General features: G+C 38.2%; 1 protein-coding gene across 13 annotated transcripts in view; it reads left to right on the top strand.

Annotated features, from left to right (window-relative positions):
- MAST4 (microtubule associated serine/threonine kinase family member 4) overlaps positions 1 to 19741 on the top strand; it is a 216928-nt gene that overhangs the window by 182277 nt on the left and 14910 nt on the right. For all 13 annotated transcript variants that reach the window (XM_079330483.1, XM_079330482.1, XM_079330477.1 and 10 more), the window contains 10 exons: positions 390 to 475; positions 7488 to 7696; positions 8421 to 8559; positions 9615 to 9747; positions 10455 to 10620; positions 13324 to 13425; positions 17092 to 17214; positions 17457 to 17569; positions 18533 to 18660; positions 18763 to 18995. In XM_079330483.1, coding sequence (XP_079186609.1) covers positions 390 to 475; positions 7488 to 7696; positions 8421 to 8559; positions 9615 to 9747; positions 10455 to 10620; positions 13324 to 13425; positions 17092 to 17214; positions 17457 to 17569; positions 18533 to 18660; positions 18763 to 18995 — 1432 coding nt within the window. The remainder of the gene's footprint in view (positions 1 to 389; positions 476 to 7487; positions 7697 to 8420; positions 8560 to 9614; positions 9748 to 10454; positions 10621 to 13323; positions 13426 to 17091; positions 17215 to 17456; positions 17570 to 18532; positions 18661 to 18762; positions 18996 to 19741) is intronic.

Raw genomic sequence — 19741 nt, 5'->3', positions numbered from 1 at the left:
TTTCTACCAGGCCGTAACATGAAAGTCAGATTTACTGAAATGATAAGGCACTGTCCAACAAGTGCCATGTGGAATTCACAGAAGTCCATGACTCCAGATAGGAATTGCCAGTAACTGCTTGACCCGAAGCTTTTGTGGCTGTAACCTGTGCATGGAGACAAGTGGACAGTTCTCTGCAGTGCCCAGATACCTGTTTGATGAAAAAGCAGCTTTGTTTCAGGAGCCCCTTGGTCCCTCTCTATGCTGGCTGTGTGGTTGGCTGTCCAGGGCTTTTACCTGGTTCATCAGTGTGACAGCATGGTGATAACTGATGTTTGTTTGAGTTTTCCCCCTGATTTAGAAAAAAATTACTGTATTAACTTTGTTCATTCTCATCTCTTACTTCAAAGAGCTCTAATACCTCGCTGAAGCTGCAGAGGAAACCTCGGGAAAGTGATTTTGAAACAATTAAACTGATTAGTAATGGAGCTTATGGGTGAGTAATCCCTGACTGTGATAGCTCTTTTGCATTTTAGTTTTGCTTAATTCTCCCTTATTTCTTATTTCAGGGGTCTTTGTGTGAAGGAGTGGGTTTGCACCCTGCTTTTTTAATTCTGCATTATTGTTTTGTTACTTGTATTTTAAGTTTACAAGATTTTGTAAAGTTTTCTAGGCAGTAATGAATTACTTTGTTCTGCGGTAAATCAAAGTACTGAGCATTACATCAGAAGGATTTTTTAGAATCATATCATGTCAAAGATGAAATGTGAATAAATCAAAGGGCACATTTAAGCTCACCTTTATAACACTGCAAAAAGTCTGTGTTTATGCAGATGTGAGAGAGAATTTTGTATCATCTGTAGGGAGACAGATTGATAAAAATGAGTGCTTGACCCAGAAGTATCATTGCAATAGAAACAAATTTCCTGAAGTAGGCCAAGCAGTGTTTTGTTACTTTGTGTATGCTGTTCTAGTTTTCTAGTTCTCAAATTTTAGCGAAATTGCTTTAAAGGTATTGCTATTTTTTAGTTTGTTTCTTGGTTTGTATACATATCACTTACTGCCTGGTCATAATCTGAAGATATCCTAGAAGACCAAGAGAAAATTCTGGTAACTTGGGCCTTGAAATGGACACAGAATATTTTCTGGAAGTACTTTGCAGTGGTGGTGTCTATCTTCAGTCTCTTCTTTTGATCCTGTGCTATCTGTTAGATCCTTGTTTGGCTCCTCCTCTGCACTGAAATATATCAAGACAGGAGCTGTTGTTCTGTGTATCCTGCAGGAACAAGAGGGATGTAAACTGGGTCAAAAAAAAAGAGGTTTGCATCTTGAGGGGAGGAGCCCATTGCCAAATGAGCCAATGTCACATCCCGGCAGAGGAAGAGAGTGGTGCTGCTTTCCAGCACAAACCCCATTGGGACTGAACAGCTGTCCACCTGAAACCAGAGAGAAGAAGGGAAAGCAAAGCTGGAAAAGAGCAGATGAAAAGCTGTGACCTTCTATGGCACACATTTTTTTCCTCATGTTTGTGCCAGGGAAAATCAAGACTTAATTAATTTTCTTTTAAATGCCAATAATACTAAAATTGACAGTGTAACACTGTAAAAATTGAAGGATACCATGATAGATATGTGAAGAAAAGAAATGCGCTAGAGAATAATTATATCCCGGTTCTTCATGAATCATCATTTTCATTAGCAAATGTGAAAACAGGGGTAAACTGCCTGGTTATAATATGGTAGTACTAGTGGAAATTGGAAAGCTCATTACTTCTGTGGAGTGATAGGACTTGCATCCTTAAGGAAGTAATAACAAAATAAATCTACTTTGTTTTTATTTTTCTTTAAAATGACTGCTTCTTAAAAGAAAAATCAAAAATTAAAACAAAGCCTGTAGTGGGTTGACTCTGGCTGGATTCCTGGCACCTGCCAAAGCTGCTCTTTCACTGTCCTCCACAACTGGACAGGAGAGAGAATATAGATTGAAGGGTTCATGGATTGAGGTAAAGACTAGGAGACAGCTAGGAGTCAATTAAATACCAACACGGGCAAAACAGACTTTAATTTGGGATATTAATTGAATTTTTGCTAAAAAAGTCAGAGCAGATAATGGGAAGTACAATGAGACCTTAAAAAAACCCTTACCCCCATCACTCCATCCTTCTCAGCTCTGCTTCCTCCCCTGAGCGGTGCAGGGACACAGAGAGTGGTGAGTTCATGGCATGTTGCTCCTGCTGCTGCTCAGGGAGGAGAGTCCTTCCTCTGCTTGGGGCCATTCCCACGGGAGACTGTTCTCCATTAATTTCTTCAACAGCCCTCCCCAGGGTGCTGCAGTGTGGGTCACTCTTCCATGGGGTGCAGTTCTTCATGCACAGCCTGTTGCTGTGTGGGCCCTGCCAGGGTCACAAATTGTACCAGGAAACCTGCTCCACTGTGTGCTCCTGTAGTCCCACCAACACCTTGCTGTACATGGAGAGGGAAAGGAACAAACACAGTGAAATGTGAGAGAATAAACTTCTAAAAGTGCTTACTAATTTTTAAAAGTGATTTTAGCATCTGTTCAATACTGTAAATTGAGGAGGCTTGTGCTTCTAGGTTCTCTAGGATATCACTTTTTCCAAACTATCTGTATGCTTGAATCTCTGCTCTGTCAGATGGTTTGTAAAATCAACAGACCATTTTTCTAGTCTTTATTGAAGTAGGGCTTTCTTTTTGCTGTATTGGTACCAATATAGTTGATGGTTAATTTAGTCAAAAGTTATGGTCAAGTTTAAAGGGGAACACATCAAGATAATCTAAATGGTGTGTAAGTCATTTATGAAAGGGAGTGTCATAAACCAGTAATACCTATTTCTTGCGATTATAAAGCAAGAAACTATCCTGAAGGCATTTATTGTAGTTTACTTACAAGTATAAGTAGCTGAAACAAAAGTTACTGCTGTTATACTATAATGCATGTATTTTCCCTCCTATGTTTTTCCAGGCTATTAATTTTTTGAAACAATCTAAATGTATGTGAATTCTGCCTGTGCTTCATTGATTCATTCTCTAGTATATGTCAGCGGGCATATTCCGTGCTCTGACTTACTAAAACTGCAGTGTGCTGTTTTTATTTATTATTTTATTTTATTTTATTTTATTTTGAGGCTATAACGGGAGGTTTAAATCTAAGCTAATTAAGGAAAGCCCTGTAACATTATCTTCCTTTGCTGTAGTGTTTTTGCCTTTTTCAGTGAAATGGAAAGCTTTAATTACTTGACAGAGTAATTGTTGGTCTTGGCATGTTGTAACAGAAATTTGTCAGATACATTAAATTTGGTGAATTTAAATATAAACTATTGGTTTCGTGAAGGTTTGAGTAAATGTCTTAGCAGTTCTCTGCTTTTAATTGATTGGGTAAACTCATCTGTAGTGCAATTAAATGGCTGTATAGTACATGAGGTGTAGAAGATGAGTAGATGATGCTTTTGGGAATGACTTGGAATATACAAGAAGTTAAACAAGCTGTGAATCAGTAAATGTGTAGAATTCTGGCCAAGTCACTAATGGTTTCACAAGCTGTTTATCTGACTTTCTTCAGCCAGACAAAACTCATATTTCCTAATTTTTAAATTTTTACTGCAATCACATTTTTTCCATATTCCAGCTTGTGAGAGGTAGCAGTTAGTGTTCTATCTCTTCAACTTGCCATCAGCCTGAATTCTTGAAACAATTTGATTTCAGGGAAGTAAGTGATGTTAGATCAGTATTTCTTCAATGTATAAATGTATCAGTTTAAAGCCATGATGCCACTTTTGCTCCTGCTGGAATACTTTTAGTTTTGCTGGAATAGTAATGTCAGTATGTACAAGACATATTGGCTGATGGTGTTGCTTGATAAATTTAGAAACTTGGAAGCAGTGTGTCTGGAGCAGCTGCTGCATGCAGTTTGTGAGTACTTCTGTCCCGTCTCCACTCTGTTGATAGTATTTGCTTATGTCTAGTTATATTTGGAAGAGGATTAAGAAAGTTACCAACTGTAGAATAATAGCCGATCAGTCAGGTTAATTCATCGTCAGCCTAGCAGCCACTAGCTCAAATGTGCAAGGGGACAGGTGGGAGTGTGACTTTTTAGGTTCACTAAAGTAGCACAGGACATTTACCTATCAGAATTTTGGACTGCAATTTCATTACCTTGAATCTGTGTTTTCTAGCTGCCATAAAAATAGAAGGCATTGGTACTGTTAGGTATGGAAAGGTGGTTTTATTACTCGAAACTGATGGCATATTAGAGCTACTAGAATTAATACCAGTTGTGAGAGAAGGATCAAAACTGTCATGTTCTCTGTGTCATACAGTCAGCTTCTCATTGCCTTTTAGGCAGACTTGGATAAGTCTGAAATATTGCAAGAGTCTGGGTGCATTGTCCCAGAGCTGCAGCACCTTAGGTAGTGTGTCCTCCTGCCCCCAGATAACTCTGTCTGGTCATGGGCATTGCTTTGTTACGAGGTGGTACAGTGCTGCTGTTAAATTCTGGTCTTAAATAACTGCCTATAAACTTTACCAAGTAATATAAATCACAGCTTCACAAGTAGCTTTTCTTCACTGGAGGTGACATGAGACATAATTCCAGGGCTGAGCAGAATTTAGCAGTCTCTTCTCAGGAAATGGCTGGTGAAAATGAAGCAAAGCTCCTGGTCAGCATGTATAGTTTTTAAGCAGTAGGTACAGTACCTAATAGCAGTAGGTACAGTACCTAATTCAGGAGCCCAGTTAAATATTTTAGTTTTTGTCTTAACACTTTTGCAGTGTTTTATAGTTGTGCCTAACTAGAGTTATTATAGACTCAGATTTTTCAGGCTGAGATTCATGTTGAAAGGGAAATAAGGTAATATTTGGACACTGCAAATGAATTTTTTTATTCTTTATGAATTTTCTTATTTCTCTTGAAAGCTAAGCTTTTTTGCTGCGTTGAGCTGCAGCATCATTAAACTACAGAGCACTTGCATACCTGTTGAAATTTCCACAGTGAAATCAGAGGATGCTTTGGAAGCTCTTGTTGCTGTGTTATGAAAACAGGAAGCTGAGGGAAGATAGGAAATCAAATTCTTCATTTGAAACAATAGGAAGATGCAACAGTATCCTCTGGTTATGGATTTGCGGGGCAACAGGGCATGCCAGTGTCATTCAGTGGATTGTCAGGACAGTCTGGATGCTCTCCCTACACTGTTTCTGTGTCACAGAATCCTTAAATTTGAAAATGTCTTCATAATATACTGAAGATCATGGGCAGCATTTGATGATTAACATGCTGCTAGGTGGATTATAGTTTTCTTCATAAGGCATAAATATTGTCTGCTGGGGTTAATGTGATCAGAGGATGTGAGGGATTTTGGACATTTTTTGTACATTGAAGATCATTTAGAAGCACTTTGTATAGCATAAACAGTGTTTGCATGTATCTAAGCAGGAGACACTGTTGTGAGTCTGGTACATTTGAGCTAAACAGCTTTTTTTCTGAGAAACAACAGAATCCTCTTGGGAAGTTATCTTCTTGTAAGACTAAAGAGGCAGTTTAGGCTGCTGGGAAAATATAGCAGTGTGTCCCAGGTATTTACAGGACTAGATAGTCCTTGAAACTTATTCTTTAATAATTTTAAAGTATGTTAGTAATGATCTTGCAGGTGTGTATGATCTGAAAGGTGGATGTACTAAGATACTGTAATAATATGCTCTGGTTTCTGGTTTGCCCTTTAAGAATCCATCTTGGCACACTGTCCTGTTTGAAAACTGTAGAGAAATACTTGTATGCCAAGTCCTCAGTCAGTCCTTAGCTCATTCATGTAACTAGGTTTTTTTGAAGGATGGAGACTTCAGGCAATGATTTTCTACATGTCAGGAATGTGGAGAGGGAGTGAAACAGACAAAGTAAAAGATATTACAGGAGTTTATGAAACTGACAGGAGAAAGCAACAAATGAGAGAGGAAAACCAAAATTTAAGGGAAAGAAAATTACTTTAAAAGTAAGAATTGGAGAGAGACATGAATATGAGGGTAGCAGTAGGAAAAGTTGCAGGGCACAAGGCATTAAATCAGAAGGGAGGAGTACTGAGCTGAATAACTCAGTCTTTATTCTAGCTTGGGAGGGGCAGAAGGGAGTGAGACTTAGTAGGAGGCACAAAGGGTGGGGTTTGTCATGGGTTTTGCCCAAGGTAGTTTTTACCTACTTTCATAATTGTGTGATGCCTTCTACGTGCCCTATGCTCAGACAAGAATGAGGAATTAATGAAAGCTTTTGGAATCAGTAAGAGAAACTATGCAGTCTATAAAGTTTTCCTTCACAAGTACAAGTCCCAATTTTTTTAGTACCTATAGTACCTATAACTTTGGTAGCTGTGTGAAGATCTTTACAGATATAGTAAGGGCCAGTGTTACTTTTTGTGTTTATGTAAATAGTTGTATGCTTAAAGTTGGACCTCATGGGGATAATTTATTGAATTTTCAAAACTTCACAATTTAATCTCATTTCCTCTCCCTTGCCCCTTTGATTTTGTCTTTTTGTCTGCTTTGTTTCCATAAGAAAGAAAATTCCACTGCGATAATTATATACTGGAGATGGCATAAGCAATTAAGTACTATAAAGCAGATTTCAAGCAAGGAAAAATGTTCAGGACGTGCCTCAAGGGATTTTGAGAAGTGTAGCAATAAAGTCCTTGAGTATTTCACAGCAGTGCAATACCTTCTCCTTAGACTTGAAAGGCAGAAGAGATGCCCAAGTGAGGTTTTCTTTGCTTTGCTTCCGTCACTGCATTGACTTTACCTAACCAAATACACAGGAAACCTTGTATCCAGCACCCCAGTGGAAATTCTGTGACACAAGATACACCATAGCCCCACACCACCATGTAGGTAACACAGTGATTTTTGTTTCGGATTGCCTACTGGTGACCTTCCTCTGATAGCGATCAGTGCTGATGTCAGAGATTGAACAAGAGCAGGAGATTTTGCACCTGAAAATGAGGAGCCACCCTTCCAGCAACTTCTGAGCAGCCGTCATAAGAGGCCTGTGATACGTTTTAAAATCCCCTGGACTGAGTATGAGTCATCATTTCCTTTCAGCACACCTACTGAATAAGCATTTGTCACAGTGATTTATAACATTGGGCCATAGTTGAATTTTGTATGTAATCCTTTGTTGATGGGAATGACTGAAATCTGCCTGGGCTAAAAGCATTTGCTGTTGTATCTGCTGTTATATTTGCTGTTATGTGATTGGGAGGGAGAGGGAAGGGCAGGCGAGTTGTTTGTTTTAGTTTGAATGCTAATTTTTGTTGACTGAGATTCATCCTGGTTTTTAAACAAAATAAGATTTGTAAACATTCTTTAATACGAAAGACTACATTGAGTTGAAAGCAAGATTTTTTTATTATGTCTATAGTCTTTAAAAAATTGAGTGAAAAATGTATTTCCAAATACATTTTTAGTAGTTGACAGACTTTTTTCTTTTTCTCTCCCATTTGAACTTTGCAGTGCGGTTTATTTTGTGAGACACAAAGAAACCAGACAAAGATTTGCCATGAAGAAAATTAATAAGCAAAATCTCATCCTGAGAAACCAGATCCAACAGGCCTTTGTTGAGCGTGATATCCTGACATTTGCAGAAAATCCATTTGTTGTCAGCATGTATTGCTCCTTTGAAACAAGACGTCATTTATGTATGGTCATGGAATATGTAGAAGGTAAAATTGCTCTTCTGTTTTACAGAGAAAGAGGAGAATTTCCTTACACCCCAAAAGAAAAATAACCCATATGGTGCTTGAGTTAGAAGGGGCCCCATGTGTGTCCTCCATACTCAGGCAATTCAGATTTAGGAACCAGATCCAACAGCAAGGTGGTTTTGTACTTTTTTTCACCTATCATTATCTCCTAGTAAACAGCTTGTAAAACACTTGTGTTCCAGCTATAATAGAAAATAACTGCTCCTAGAGTAAATTCCTTATAGATTGAAATGGAAAGTGTGCTAGTATTCAAAGTTCATGTGGAAATGCTGGAGCTGAAAATTTCATTAGCAAGTGTTGGGGGATTTGAAGTAGTTATTTTTACAAAGAAAGAGGAAAAAGAAGACATTTTGAAAAGGTGCTAATGCTGAAGGAGAACATTGGGCAGAAGCAGTACTGAAGAGATACCCAGGTGGGGTTCTACAGGCTTCTACCACCTGTCATCCCCCAGTTTATTTGTTCGTTTTCTCCTTAGGTAGCAGTACATTACTGGTTTTCAGCTGAATCCTAGTAGTGCTGTCTCCCAGCTCCACACTACTTCCAGTACAGTAGTTTGGTTGAAACATCTGACTAGAAAATAAAAATTTATGACTGCAGTTTGTGCTCCTTACACATCATGTATGATTCATGCTGATATACCTCAGAATTTATAGAGTCATCTGGAGCATTTGTACTATTTCCACAGGTGGAGATTGTGCTACTTTGATGAAGAATATGGGTCCCTTACCTGTAGACATGGCAAGGATGTACTTTGCAGAGACTGTTCTGGCCTTAGAATACCTTCATAATTATGGAATTGTACACAGGGATTTGAAACCTGACAAGTATGTATATGGAATATAACTGAAAGAGGAGCTTGAAATTGTTAGACAAAACATGGAAGGTTTAAACTTGTTTTTTTTATTGTAAATGTTATGTAGATTCACAATTCCTTCAAAGATTTAAATTCTCATTACTTGCACTTACAGAAAATTTATCTTTTTTCCAAAAGAGCTGTTGAGAATTTTCTGTGTTTAAGATGGAAGAGGCTATCAGAGTGCCTGAAAAAAAAGTATTTATTATTCTGTTTAGAATGGAGGGAAACACTTTTTAGTCATTAGAAAAAAATTTTTTCCAAGTATACGTGAACCACTAATACAAAATATCATCAGCTTGCAGGTATTTACATTTTTGAAGACAAGATTGACCAGATGCAGAAAAATCCCCTGTTGTCTGGGTTTTAGGGGTTACTTCGTTTTTTGAGGGGATTAGCGTTTTCAATTTCAGTATTTATAACTACAGTGTTGCTCCTATACGAATAAGTTAACATCACAGCAAGTAGCTGAAATACGAAGTATGGCCCTTGCAACTCCGTTAATATTCTTCCTGTTCCACAATTAAAAAAAAAAGAAAAAGAACTGAAGTAATGGATGTTGATTGACAGTACCTTCATAGCATGATACCTTAGGACAGTATAGTATTAGTTGCTAACTTAATACCCTGGGGTTTATTTCCAAATGCATGACTGACCCGGCTTGTTACAGATGGAAAATACTCACCTCACTTCAAAAATGACATGTATTCTATTTTAGGTCTTCTGCATGGTAAGTGTTCCTTCAAAGCTTCAAGTGCTCAGCTCTCAAGACCTCTATAATTCTATAAGAGGTTGTTCAGTTGCACATAAAAAGTTTGTTTACTTCTCATAGCAGTAGTAACAAATGTAAGATTTAGACTTTTAACCTGTTGATTCTGTACCAGTTGAAGAAGTACTTTTTAACCTGTATTTATGGAGTGCTAATGAAGCATTTTCCTCTAAGATTTAAAATTGTAATAGTAATAACAATGAGAAACACATAATGTTGAATTACATCACGGTGACTTGAAAACTTTCTATTTTCAGTCTGTTGGTAACATCCATGGGCCACATAAAGCTTACAGACTTTGGCCTGTCGAAAGTGGGGCTAATGAGTTTAACTACCAATCTGTACGAGGGTCACATTGAGAAGGATGCCAGAGAATTCCTTGACAAACAAGTAAGAAATGGTCTTTTTCCTTTCCATTCACATGAAGTTAAATTTTGCCAGTAGAGTATACTGTAATACTGAAAAAAACGTAGTTATTTCTGTATTGGTGTTCCGATTGACTGTGTCAGGTCCTTTAACTGGTGCCCTGAAGATTATCCTAGGCTTTTATCTTTTTTACATTAAGATCTATTAGCAAGATGAACAGCCTAATTGTGTGCAAGTGTGTCTGTGAGAGAGACTGATGGGAAGCTGTTTTGTAAAGAACTCACAAGTCTCAGCAGAGCACTTATGGAGCTCGTTATGCCTTGTACAACCAAGGGTGCTAAAATCTGTGTGATGGCCCATTTCACTTTAAGCATGCCTCATTACTGTTGCTCACAATCTGTTCACTGTAAAAGTTACTTAAGATAAAGCCATCACAACTTTCATATAAGGATAACAATGTGTTTTATGTTAAATGAGATACTTGCCATGATGGACTCCAGTGTACGAAGCACAAACTGTCCTTTGCATGACAGATACGCTAATGTTGATCATGATGCCTCTTAATGTAGGTAGGTTGTTCTGGAAATGTAAGTTGTAAACTCAGCAGACTAAACCCAACTGAATTCCATTTTTTCCATATTCTCATATTAATTTACATTTCAGGAATTACAAATAATGTGACATCTCGATAAAGACTTGCTTTGCCATCGTGCTTGTTTCCTTTCTTCTAGGTCTGTGGTACACCTGAATACATAGCTCCTGAAGTGATTCTGAGACAGGGTTATGGAAAACCAGTGGATTGGTGGGCTATGGGAATTATTCTTTATGAATTTCTTGTTGGATGTGTGCCATTCTTTGGAGATACACCAGAAGAGCTCTTTGGACAAGTAATCAGTGGTGAGTATCATCACTAAAAAAACCAAAATCTGACAATTTGCTATCGAAGCAGTGACAATTAATTCAGATTAGAAGCTGAACTTACTGTATATTGTTGTTAAGTATAGAAATTTGTTGACATAGATTCCAGGGCTTAAGCTGCACTGTTTAGAAGAGAGAAGCTATGTTAGCTAAAAAGTAGTGCCACTATGCACTGGTGATTTCTGTCTTTGGTAGAGAAATTATACCAGAGGAGAAACAGTTAAAATAAATTTGTGTAAATGTGAAAATGCCTCATGGCACAATAAAGAAATTAACAAAGATGTAATAAAACTATAAAACAAATGTCTCCCAAATAATAAATAATGAGAAGAAGAAAGAAACTAATTCAGTTCACAGATTGTTAATGATTTCATTGGTGAGTTCTAGAGTGTAATGTTATTTGTGTAGCAGCTGTTCTTCTTCCATTTAAAATTCAATAATCTTTTAGATCTTAACCTGCATACTGACCCTAAGTGTTGTTATGTGCCTTGTGACAAAACTGAGTGATAATTAAACAGAATTGTTTACTATCCTACCTGTTGTTTCCATAAATTTCCCAAATGCATAGATGCTGAGGGTTACTATTTATGACTCAAGGTTAGCAGAATGACACCTCTGTTACTAAGTATTTCCCAGTCTATTTTATGGTCTGCTTAAAAAGTCCAATAGGCAAGAATGTATCTCTGGTTCATCATTCTGTGAGAATGCAACAAATCCCCTTTTGTACTTAAGGAGACATTCTGTCCCAATCTTTTTTTCTTCTATCTCTGAAGTTGAAAGCCAGACTTGTTTGTAAACTATTAAAATGCATGTGACATTCTATGTGTTCATGGATTTATAACCACGTTGTTTTCTGATGTGCTATGCTGAGGCCTGAGTGGCAAGAAGATTCAACTGTTTAATTAACACAACCAGTAAATGCTGTCTGTTTTCTGGGTGTCCCATGGCTTCAATGCATATTCATGCTTTATTTTTCAAATCAGATTTCAACTGCAGTGGAAGCTGTAGGCAGGCAAGTGTGGAAATAATTCATGTTTTTATTGCTTTTCCAGACATGCGTACCTGTGGTTTTATCCTTATACTTCCTGACTGGGAGAAAGGAAGGGAATAGTCTAAAAATAAATGACCAAATTTGTATTTTAGGGTTTTTTTGCATGTGGCATTAATTTTACCTTTTGTAAAACATTCTCATGTGTTGCAAGGCATTAGTTTTACTTTTGTAATACATTCTCATGTGTTGCAGTCTAGCTGATAGTTTTGTAAATATCTGGTTTTGTAAATATCTTAATCTGTTTGAATTTGTCAATTTTCTTACAGAATTTATTTGTAGAAGTGATATGTAAAGGTCATCTATTCCCACTCACCTTCCAAGACTGTTGGTTGGCTCAGTTTCTTGTTTTGATGTTGATTTGTCAGTTGTTTCTCTTTTATTTGAAATATCCTTACTAACTGAAACAATTCTTAGTATCTCTAGAAGAGCTCTAGTTGGATATGTTTCTTGTGCTCAAATAAATTATCCCTTTCTATTTGACAGTAAGAGCCATCTTAAAGAACCAAACTGTAGCCTAGATTTTTTTCTTCCAGTTTCCATGAGTAAAATCTACATTCTGTTTAAAATTCTACTTTAAAATCTTGATGCCCCATTTTTCATGGTAGGTTGCCTTTCCTGCTCTCAGGTTGTGCAAGTACAGCTGTGGGAAGCCTCAATCTAAACTTACATACCTAAAGTTATAAGAATTTAAAATACTGTTCCAGAAACAGTTACATTTGACATCTGTTTAAATCAGTACCTTTCCTTAAACTCTGAAATATGAAGGTTAAACCTGCTTGTAGCTTCTGATGATTATTTATTCAGTTATGATTATTGTATAGAAGAAATCTCAGTCATAAAATGACAAAAAAATCCTTAGCAGCTTTCTGGAGCTCCAAGTGTGCTGTCTCTCTGATGCCAAAATCTTACCAAGAAACTTCTGCAGAGTTTTGTCTAAACATTTGTGGAGGCAGCTTCCACTAAAAATCAGGCAAAACTTACTGTTCGTAGGCTGTTAGAAAGTTCACATTCGCATACAGCCTATCCTGTCAGGATTGCATGGTTTAAGTCAAGCTTGCCATGGAGTGCAAAAGCCATAGTAGTATAAGAGTCAGTAGAGGGAGATACGGTATGGAAGTATGAGACTCTTGAAAAGAAGCTTCACTGTCATGTATGTCACCAAGAACCCAGTCTGACCTTGACCCTTAGTCATGGGAGTAATGACTTCAGGGAGTCTGCTAGCATTAGAGAAGGAACACAGATGTGAGAGCAACTGCCAGGTCAGGTCAGCAGTTTCCATCTTAACAACAGTTTCCATGAACATTGCTGCAGTTTAAATCATGATTTAGTGGGGGAGGAGAGAGTATACAAGTTATGCTAATATTTTGGAAGTTTCCATGAGCCAAGCATTCATGTATTCTGCTGCTAAACACAGTTTTCTTTTAAATGATACTTCCAAAGGAAATGGGATCATAGTACATTTATGTAGTCTGTATAGAGAGTATAACAATTAGAAATAATTGATATGCAGCAGAGCAAGTTGAAAAAGTTGCTTTAACTCTCCTTTGCTGTTAGGTCACTTTTGAGAGCATTCATGCAATTTATGCTGGGATCAGACTTCAGCAATATCAAACAACTTTCTTTTGTTCCAGATGAAATCAACTGGCCTGAAAAGGATGAAGCACCGCCTCCAGATGCACAGGATCTAATTACTCTGCTACTTAGGCAGAATCCTTTGGAAAGACTGGGAACAGGTTAGGAGGCACTAATTTTAAATTGTTAATGTACTAGAAATAGCTTCTGTATTCACCATTTTTTGTTCATCTGCTTGTTTTGCTTGGGAAACATCTGTCATGACATGCAGCATGACAACATGCCATGATCATATATAGATTCAGACCAGTAATATGAACTTAACGTGATGATGTCAGTCCTGGTTTTTGTGGGACTTACATGTGCTCATTTGCATTTACTCTTCTTCTAATTTGATAAATATAACAGAAATTTCTCAAAGATCCTGTTAGTCAGTGAATGGGGTTTCTTCATTATTACAGTATTAAATGACTAAATACAAAAATCTAGGAGGGGAATCAATACACAGCTTCCTTTTTCATAAGTATCTTAGCCTGGCAGATTAATTCCTCCAGGTGTTAGGGTGGGTGATGAGTACTCAAACAACTTATTCAGAAATTGTTTTCTGGAGTTCTCTGGTGGGAAGTCTTGTCATTCTCATTTATCAAGCTCTACTGCCTTCTATGAAAAGGAACTGAAATCAAATGGATTGTTAAGGAAGTATTAAGACTTCCATAGGCTTATGAATGAATGTGCATTTATGTAATAAGAGTTTATTTGCTGGTTGATTGACCAGGATTTATTTGGGAGTTTCTGTGAGAAGCAGTAATGAATATTGTGTGTCATTTTTAAGTGTTAATGTATAGGAACCCTAGCCACTGACTGCCATCCCTGTAGGTAAACACAGCAAAAAAAAAAAAAAAAAAAAGCCTCCTGCATAAAAGAGTCCGAATATAAAGGTATAGTCTTATTTACAGTGAACATTGTATGCCATGAACAGAAATACGTATAGGATGCTAAGGAAGCCATGCCACAGGTTGAGTCAGCATGAGAGTACTTGGCAAACTGACTCCAATTGTGCTGCAAATTTTTAGTCCTAATTAAAAAGAGATGTAAGGAATCAGTTTGTAACTGGCCTTATCACAGCTGCTCAGGGGAAACATGATTATAACCCAGACCCTGAGTACTATTGACACAGTCCCAAATGACATGTCTTCCTTCCTTCAGCTTCCTTTGAGGCATGATGATATGACTGGTATGAATGAACTGCATGTGCCTTGCAAGCTTGGGTCTGTGTGAACAGCCCATAGACTTCACTGTAACTGATGGTCTGGACTAAGCAGCATCCAGTGAAGTTTATTGCTGTCACTTGCCTCATGTTGAACAAGTTAGGATTGAGGAAGGTGTGATGCCCCAGTAGCTTCTCTACTTGCTGCCTGCTTCATCTGCTGCAGAGGGCACTAATGCCAAAGCCAAAATGAAAATCCACAGCTAGTTTTATTCCCTTGTTTTAAGTACACTCTTTGCAGGCATTGTTTCATTGCCAGGATGATTTTCCTGGTAAACACAGTGTTAATTCAAGACTGTTGCCCTGTGAGAGGCTGGATCACAAGTGGATTACAAATTCTGTGTCTGTTGCTATACAGTTGGTAGGGAAAGAGAGTTGAGTGAAATGAGGCTGACTTAAATACTGAATGGTCAGTGCCACAATGTGAAGCACCTGTGGTGCTCAGTTAGGAACTGATATCTTTAAAACCTCTGGTCTCTCTAAGAGTTGGCAGTCTGAAGAAGAAAAAAAGGCAGCTATTTCTTTGAAGCAGGGGGTTCAGAAGCTGCAGCAAAGCTGTAGGACCTTCAGCTCACAGAAATGGAGGCTGCAGTGTGACAGGTCCCACATGGGCAGTGAAAAAAAGCATGGTTTATGCCAGGCTGCTCCATGCATTTCAAAGTCCTGTCTGTTTAACATGTATTAGCAAGCTGCATAACACTTAATGAAATTTGCAGTTGTTTATTTGCTCAGGATACCTGAGTGGCAAAGGCAAAGTGAAAGAAGAGAGATGGATACTATACTTATTTTGAAGAAGGAAAACAGCAGTAAAAAGATTTCTTTGGGCTTGAAATGTGTGATACTAATCAAAAATTGTACAATTATGATGTAATGTCCAATTACTGTGGTCAGAGAAACATTTACTGCCTAGCTAGTGACTTGTGATGAGATGTGATTTTGGTCTGCTTTGGGAAGATTGGGCGTTTTTGAATTTTTCCCTGGTACAGTATAAAAAGTGAAGAGCCCAATCCAGAAATCTTAACACTGACTTGGAAACCAGTCCTGGAGGCATAATTTTTTCTTTCAGTCCCCTTGACATAGAGAAGTATACATTCTGTATCAATGTCCTGAGTTGACCCTGGCTGGCCACTAGGTATCCACCAAGTCTCCTCACTCCTCAGCTGGGTGGGAGGAAAAAATATGCCAAAGGCTCGTGGGCTGAGATGAGGGCAGGAAGTTGCCATCATGGGCAAAGCATTCTGAAACTCAGGGAAGTTAATTTAATTTATCACCAATTAACACCACTGCTTTACTTCCTCCCTCCAAGCAGCGTGGGAAAAGGGGAAATGGGGGTTGTGGTCAGTGCATCACATGCTGCCCCTGCCACTCCTTCCTCCCCATGCCATTCCCCTGGTCCAGACTGGGGGTCCCACAGGGTGCAGTCTTCAGGAACAGAGTGCTCCAGCATGGGTCCCCCGTGGGGTCACAATTTCTGCCAACACCTGTGCTCCAGCCTGGGCTCCTCTGTGCTGCAGGTCCTACCAGGGCACTGCTCCAGCACAGGCTTTTGCACGGGGTCACAGTCTACTTTGGGAATCCACCCTGCTCCACCGTGAGGTCCCTCGTGGGCTGCAGGTGTATCTCTGCTCCTGTGTCGTCCTCCATGGACCTCCATGGAGTGCAGCTGTCTCACCATGATCTGCACCACAGGCTGCAGGGGAATCCCAGCTTCAGTGCCTGGAGCTCCTCTGCACCAACTTTGGTGTCTGCAGTGTTCTTCTCACCTGTTCTCGCTCCTTTCTTCCTGGCTGCTGTTGTGCAGCAACATATAGAGGAAAAGGAAGCAGCATACAGAAAATACAGAGAAGGGCCACTTCTCCTGGAAGCCACCCTGGTAGCCTCCCCACTGCCAAAACCATGAGACATAAATCCAAAACAAGCTGGCAGCAGGTCTTATTGCTACAGGTTACTTGTTCAGGTTTTAGAATTAGATGCATGTTTATTAATGACATCATCTTCCACCTTCCCAGGACAAAATTTTCAGTGTTTCATTGGGTTCTTAGAGTTGTCTTCTGACTTCAAACTAGTGTAATCATTAAACACACATGAAACGAGCAGGCAGTAATAAATACGAGAGATGATAGGGTATTTCCTATGGAATTGTGTATTACTGTCATAAAACATTGAAAGGATCTCTTAAGTCAGCAATACTATTTATATTGACCAACTATTCAGAATCATTCTGCATTACTTTATAACTTGTACTTACCTAGTGCACATATTTATATTTGTAGAATTACATTTGATGATTCTGACTAATAGATTACTGCTTTCAGAAAAATGAAGATCTTAAAAAGTAAAGCAATAAACTGTTAAAAGAAATTGCAATAACAAAACAGGCAGGGAATATTTGTGACAGGTTTAAGTTTTTCCATTCTAATGGGAATAGGTAGTGGATGTTCATGTGTACAGTGATGGCTATGCCTTTCCAAGATTATTTGCATTGTTGACTGAGGGTTTAGTTCATTTAATTCAGAGGATTTGGTACATTTCCCTCAGTGTTTTCCTCTGGCTCCTCCAGGTGGTGCATATGAAGTAAAGCAGCATCAGTTCTTCAGGAGCCTTGACTGGAATAGTCTTCTGAGGCAGAAAGCAGAATTTATTCCACAGCTGGAGTCTGAAGATGACACAAGTTATTTTGACAGTAGGTGTTTTATGGTATTAAAAAAAGTAATGAATGTTTTGTTTAAGTAATCAGTTCTTTGACTCTTGCTTACTGCTTTTAAAATCTCCTTTATCAGAATCACTGGCAGCTTGCAGTTTCACTGGTGAATTGAATTTCAGCAGAAATAATCTTAAGAATAAAACCAGATTTTTATTTAATATTAAAACTTGGTATGCATTCTTCCCAATAAATTCAGATATTTTTATTACCCTCATTTGTAGCTCGTTCTGAGAAATACCATCATATGGAAACTGAAGAAGAAGATGATACCAATGATGAAGATTTTAATTTAGAGATAAGACAATTTTCCTCATGTTCACACAGATTTTCAAAAGTAAGTAAAAATTTCTATTATCTTAGTATGATTTGTTACTACTTTTGCAAATTGTGGAAGTGTTAAATATAAAAGAGATATATAGGGCCTTGTTTTCTCAAGAAACTATGAAGTTAACTGAAATTGAGCAAGAATGCAATGAATACCATTAAATCAAAATATGGGAAAAATATTTAGGAAAGTAACTTCTTGAATCTTTAAGATACTAATGAAGAATTATATAAATATGATGGTATTTTCTGTAGAAGACTAATCATAGCATAACAGGAAGTAGCAAGGAAGCATTCTGTTAAATGCTAATGCACATTCTTTGCATTGGTTTCTTTGCACATAATTTTCATGTTGCTGCAGTTTTGTTCTGGATGTTTTGTACATGACAGTGTAACAAATATTACAGTATTATTAGTAGTAGTAGCATTAGGTATTTATTTAATAACATTTGACCAAAGGAAAAAGCAGGGTAATGGTTAGCAAGTGTTCCAGTCATGGAGAAATGCAGATTTGAGGGACTGATCTGAATGTTCTGATTTGAAGGTGAAACTGCCCAAAAGGTGGTATACTCTATTAACTGAGATGAGGGCTAATTATTGCTGATCGGTGATCTGTAGGAGCAGAGTGGGTATGCTCAGGCAATACAGTGGAGGATGAATTGGGAGGAAATAATGGAAAAGAACACTCAGGATTTTGGCTTTACTGTGTTGGTTCACCATATTCATAAAATGAGGAGAAAACTGATAAATTCGTAATGGGAAGAGGTTCTGTTTGTTTACCCATACATGAGGAACCAAGAAAGCATTTTAAAAACACTAACTGTTGGAAACTTAAAAAGGTACAAGAAGTTTGAAGTTTGCACTCTGAAGCATTTAAAATCATAGAACTGTAGACCCTGCACGTTGTTTTTTTAAATATCAAGTGTGTAGGTGATTATTCAATTTTCTGTGTTTTTTATTTTTTTTTTAATAGGTTTTTAGTAGTATAGATCGAGTCATTCAAATACAAGGTGAAGAAAAGGAAGATGCAGGAGACAAAGCAAAAAGTGTAGCATTGCCTTCTGTGGAATCTTTAAGCTGGAGTTCAGAATATTCTGAAATGTAAGTAGAAGGACGTACAGCAAGTCATCTACATCCTGCTTGCCAGAGAGCAGGCCTCCTCATTTCATTAACTGCATGAGAGTTTGCTTATTTTTCATGCAGACAGCAAATATCTACATCCATCTCCTCTGAGACTGACAGTAGCCAACAGCAACGCACTTCTGGTTTGCTTCCAAAATTGTCCGTATCAGCTGAAGGAGAACAGGATGATTCCACCGGCTCACGGGCACCCCGGGAGGAGCAGGAAAAGTCTGCATTTGTGAGCGAGGAAATAGTGCAAGATGAACCTGAAGTAACCACTCCAGCAAGTACAATCAGCAGCTCCACACTGTCAGGTAGTTCGCAGTGGATGTCTCGACTTGATGGCACTGCAAACAGTTGCAGGCCATCTCTTGTGGCAGTAGCATTCATAGATTTAGAACTCATCCATTTCAGAACCACTCCTGAAAACAGCTATCCCAGCAGGGATCTGGTTTGGGATCAGGTCAGATCTAACACTTGGTACTACACATGTGTTTTTAGGTAAGACTTCTCTTTGATGTACATCTTCCAGAATTTAGAGGATTTTCTTTGACTTGTGGAAGTCACTTTGGTCATTACAAATCAAGGAGGGTATTGCAAACCATGCTCTACTTAATTAATTTTGAGCTTCATCTGCCTGCTCAGATTCTTGTTGCATTCCAATAAACTCTTAAGGCCTTAGTTTCTTGTCTACACATCTACCAGTTTTCAGCTTATTTCTCTTACATGCCTCATGGAGTTTTTTCAAGATACACCCTTCTGTTCCCAAGCCCTTGATTTCCCATACAGTCCATATCTTCTTCCCCCTCCCTTCTTTCTGTTCTGGAGAAAAAAAAATTCCTCAGGGTCATCCATCTTGTTCCTGTGTCTAAAACCTTGATGTTGATTGTGGTATATCACAAGATTCGCTTGCTGTCCTCCAGGTCCCATGTAGTGGTGTGAGCATTAACACAGCAGTTGCAGTGATAACTCAGACTGTGTGATCCTCTTCTTACACTTAACCAGTTAAACTTAAGAGTAGTTTGTTTTTTCTGTGGTCCATTAGCAAAAGAATATTCAA

This window comes from Erithacus rubecula, assembly GCF_903797595.1.
Source record: "Erithacus rubecula genome assembly, chromosome: Z".
NCBI lineage: Eukaryota > Metazoa > Chordata > Aves > Passeriformes > Muscicapidae > Erithacus > Erithacus rubecula.
Note: the sequence above shows the minus strand (reverse complement) of the source record. Positions and strands in the feature narration are given on the sequence as shown.